The sequence below is a fragment of the Stegastes partitus genome, unplaced genomic scaffold (assembly GCF_000690725.1).
Source record: "Stegastes partitus isolate 25-593 unplaced genomic scaffold, Stegastes_partitus-1.0.2 Scaffold129, whole genome shotgun sequence".
NCBI classification, from domain to species: Eukaryota; Metazoa; Chordata; class Actinopteri; family Pomacentridae; genus Stegastes; species Stegastes partitus.
In genome coordinates, this window is record NW_007577860.1 from 569,730 (window position 1) to 574,500 (window position 4,771).

At 47.5% G+C, this 4,771-nt stretch overlaps 1 protein-coding gene across 1 annotated transcript in view; it reads left to right on the plus strand.

Annotated features, from left to right (window-relative positions):
- Positions 1–4,771, plus strand: part of utrn (utrophin) — a 221,798-nt gene that overhangs the window by 55,404 nt on the left and 161,623 nt on the right. The window contains 3 exon segments of the mRNA XM_008278665.1: positions 1–158; positions 3,309–3,459; positions 4,330–4,578. The exon segment at positions 1–158 is cut by the window's left edge and continues 15 nt beyond it. Coding sequence (XP_008276887.1) covers positions 1–158; positions 3,309–3,459; positions 4,330–4,578 — 558 coding nt within the window.

Sequence of the window (4,771 nt, forward strand, 5' to 3'; positions counted from 1 at the left end):
CTGGAGCGTCTTGGTGAGCAGGTTGCAGGGATCCATGAGCGCCAGCCCGATGCCATCCGGGATGCTTCCCCTGCTGAGGCGGCCCAAATTGGAGATGCCCTCACGCAGCTGAATGCAGAGTGGGACCGCCTCAACCGCATGTACAACCACCGCAAGGGGTGCGTGCACCAACTCTACACAACATCATGTAGCAGTTACACTCATCAGCTGGAGGACGGAGCTGGATCAAGCCTGAATAAGCACTTCCCAGAAAACACTGGAGAAAAGTGAACAAGCTGCTGTTTTCAGAAGTGATGTGTGTGTGTGTGAATCTTTATGTCAGGATGTTTGGTGGAGGCTGCAGGGACATTAAACGCCAGCTGTCCGCTAGTCAGGAGACAGCGGGAGCAGATAAGGAGGTAGACCAGAGAGCCTGCTGGAGCTCCCCTCACACTCACACCGACCTTGGCTAATATCACAACAGTTCCTTGGGCGTAAACAGTTTCCAGCCTGTTCACATATTCAGTCACTCACTCATTCACTCATTCATACACGTTGCGGTGACCTTGACTACCATCAGCACAGCTCCTTGGGCATAAACAGTCTTCATTTGCTGAGTACAGTCTGTGCAAAAGGCGAGAGTGAACTAGTAAGCTCATTTTGAGTTTGCACACAAACGCTGAAGCACTCCATCTGCAATCACAATAACCTCTGGGCATCATTAAAAATCAGAAGAATGGAGTGTATTTTGTAAAATTGCTCATCCAAAACTCATTTCCTCAACTTGTCCCTCTGATCAGATTTGTTCTGCTCTGAGCGGTGCTGTAGGAGGAAGTGGCCATCAGTGATCAAGATCTGCTTTTTATATCCTGCATTGAAGTAATCAGCCTCTTATGTTTCTTTCATTCCGTCGTGTCGCTGAGCTTCATGGCGGTGTCGGGCCTTCCTGATTGTTATGGCAGTTTTAATAGAGGTCAGCTTCCATTTTTCTTATCGTTTCCCAGCGGATGAACAAGGTTTTATTCCTGAAGAGCAGAATCCTTTCATTGTTCACATTTGCATGAAGCCCACTCAACCTAAACTTAAAGTACTGAACTTGAATTCAGTGCTATCAGTTTATGGTATATCTATGAGCTGAACCCTTTAGTAGTTCACAAAGAAAGCTTTAGTGGATGAAACGAAGCGTGCACGTTGTTCTTGAACACATTTCAGCCCAGCTCAGTGTCCAGATGCATAAAGTCCTCTGCATGTGTTCAACCATTAAACACATTTGGAAGCATTTGTTCTTTTATTGAAATCATTTATTTAGTGCAGCTTTATACCTGAATGTTGCTTCGTTACCGGGGGAGGTATTGTGCTTTTACGCCGTCATTTTATCTGACAGCTGTCCATAGATATTAAGAAAATATGAGCTCTTAATGCAAAGTTTTGCTTTAAATTAAACACACAAAGTCGCTGAATTTGTATACAGACGTCCAGCCGTCCTCACATCTTCATCCCCGTCCGTTAGAGAAAAGGCAAAACCCACATCAGTCACTCAGAGAAGTAGAAACTGAAAAAGTAATAATAAATAAAAATGTGCTAAATTATAATTTAGTGAAATAAAACGTTGCTTTTGATTTGTGGTTGAAAAGAATAATTAATAAAGAAAAGGAAAAAAAACAAACCAATGAGAGGCCTTTGCTGATGAGCAGTGAAACCAGAACACCTGTCACCAGGTGAGAAGTCTGATGGAGAGTTTTTAATATTTCTGTTGAACCACACTTCAAAAGCAACGTCATGATTTTCATTCATTTATTATTACTTTTGTCGATTTGAACTTATTCCAGTGACTGCAGCTGTTTTGTCCTTCTTTAACGGGAGCCCATGAACACACCTGAGGCCCGTGACCGCCCACACGTGTTTTGGACGGCGCTCTTCTAGACAGAGATCTCAGATGTTGTACCTGCCATCTCCTGTCCTAGTCTGAGGGTCACAGTGTCTAATGCTTCTGTTGCCACTGGAACCACTCTGGACCTCGTCTTCTACATCTGCTCCTGTAGCTCCTGGTGCTTGGTCTCTCTCGTACTTCTGCTCCTTCTTCCTGCTGTTCTTCTGCTCCTTGTCAGCCAACACTACGTCAGGTTTGTTAGCCAGCTGCTGCTTGTGTCTCAGGACTCTGTTGTTTGCAGCCTTTTTCAGTGCTGTGGTCCGTTTGTACTTTGTTGGCTCATGTGAGCCTGTACTCTGTCCCAGCCACCTGGTCATACCTGGACTGTCTCAGGGCACAGTGTGCTGCTGAGGTCCTGTCTGCTCTGGTGGAGCCCTGCCTCTGTGGATCTGGTGCTTAGAGCCTGTTCCTGTGCTGCTGCTGAAGGCCTCTCAGGTAGACTGGCCGTTTCTAGCCACTGGGAGGATGTCAGCCGCCTCCTCTGTCTGCTAATGATACATCTCATGGAGGAGCTCGGTCTTGCACGACTCATCACCTTCTGTCCTCTGCTGCCTGAGGCGCTCTGAGCACTTCATCCTGAGGGACCTTCTCCATGACGTGGTCACAGATGCTCATGCTGCAGAGAGGCTATTTAAACTCCCTTTTCTGGCATTGCTCAAACCTAAAAACTCTGCTCATTAACAGTGACACTTTTAGAGAGTTTTCCCTTCGTGCTGTAGAAGACGTAGTTCTGCTCCTTTGCCTCCTTTGCTGGATCTGGTGTCCCTGCTTCCTCCTCCGCCCAGTCTCCAGCCTCCACCACAGCTCGGGCCTGTCAGCACACCTACTGGAACACAGTGAACTTCTAACCCTCACCCCACCTTCTGTGCTACTCAGTGGCAGAACATTGACAGTGTTCAGCCGTACGGGTCTGAACCGGGGTTCTACAGAACAATGGTCCAGAAGGTTTCTTTAGGTCTGGTGTGTCTGACTGTATGTCTGAACTTGTGTTTGTGCAGTTTCAAGGTTGAAATGCTGGGCCATGTAGCATAAAAACCCAGCATGTGGACGTGTTCACGGTAAACGTCCTGACGTTCCCTGGAGGCGGGCTTCGGTATTGCACTGTTGCTGTTTCTGTTTAAATAATGATCTGAATTATTTTGCTGCTGCTTCTGGGGTAGTTCTACGGTTACATGTGTCACATGTTGACCTGTTTCCTGTTCCGTCTCTCCATTAATGGAAGCTACTGTTCTACCAAGAGTCTCCATAAACCAGCTGTGATTCAAACCGGTGACGTCTCAGACTGCTCTGCTGTTGATCCTCGCTCCTTTTTTTAAGTTTATTTCTACATTTGTTGCATCTCCTGATGTGAATGAATATGAACGCTGTGTCGTTTGTGTCGTTCCTTGTTGTGTTGCAGGAGCTTCGACCGGGCCGTGGAGGAGTGGGGTCAGTTCCACTGTGACTTAAAGGACCTGAGCCAGTGGCTGACTGACACCGAGACCCTGTTGTCTGAGAGCGTGGGCCCTGATGGACAGCTGGACCTGGAGTCTGCACGCCAGCACCAAGAGGTCAGTGGATGGATGGGCTGTGAAAGTGTCTGGCTTCCTGAATTTACATATATAAAGGTGTATTCCACACAATTTTTACAGGTTAGCACTTAGTTTCCAGCTTCATTAATAAACACTAATTAGTCAGATACAGACCATGTCATAACATCATCCTACGCTGTCAGGCTCACAGCGAGATGATCAGCGTCTTAGGAAGCCGTAGCACGATGTTGGAGACGTAGGCAGCTCCCTGTTTGGACGTATAGGACAGAAGATGATTACATTTTGTTCCCCAAGGGGAGAAGCAGGCGGCGTGATGTAGCTAATGAACACCACACAGCTGACTCTTCGTTATGCAGAGCGGAAACAGAGAAGACGTGACGAGTGAGGCCTTTAGTTTTACTGTGTTTGATTACCAAAGCAGCAATTTCATTTCCAAGGGGAATGAAATTCTCTAAAGCCGCTGCATTATGGCTGACAGCACCGCCGCCATTTCCACCTTTATCAGAGCGATTTGCAAAGCTGGAGCTAAACTCTGCCTGTCGAGCTCTTCTACGTGTTTTCACAGCGGCTGAGAATGAGACGAGGGATCAAGTGGATGGGAACTGAGAGATCAATTAGCTGACTCACCCTTTAGCGGACTTTACAATCACTCGCTCTGCTTTACGGGTCTGTCTTGGCGAGTTAAATCTCTGGTGGTGGAAGCTTAAATCTTGACTCGCTACAAATCATGCCGATGTGTCAATAAGAGCTTTGCCTGGAGAGATGGACCGGGCTGGGGATTTGGGCCAGAGGGGATCAGATTATGCTGTTTGAGTGAACCCTGGTTCCACTTTTTTTTCTCCTTCTATTTCCTTCACCGTCCTTTTCTTTCTTCTGTGCGTGTTGTAGGAGCTGGAGGAAGGCCTGGCCAGCCATCAGCCGGTCCTGTTTGTCCTGACCCGCACTGGGGAGCAGATAATTGGGAAGCTGTCATCTCCTGATGGGCCCCTGCTTGAAGAGAAGCTAGAAACTCTGGGTCAGCGATGGAGAGCTGTCAACCGGCAGGTGCTTGATCGACAGCGCAGGTATCCACAGAAACACAGGCTCCACTGCCGTTGAAGTGATCCTGTATTAGACGTGACTTTCCCACGTGTTGACTGTGTCACGTGTTGGTGTTACGGCAGCATCGCCGTCACAGTGTTCCTCTGTCCGTCTGTGGCAGGTTCACGTTATCACTGTGGTCAATCAGACGGTAACGAGCAATTTAAATGTAAATGTCAGGATCAGGCCTGAAACTGGAGGAAATTTGAGATCCTAATCTGTGTGTGTGTGTGTGTGTGTGTGTGTGTGT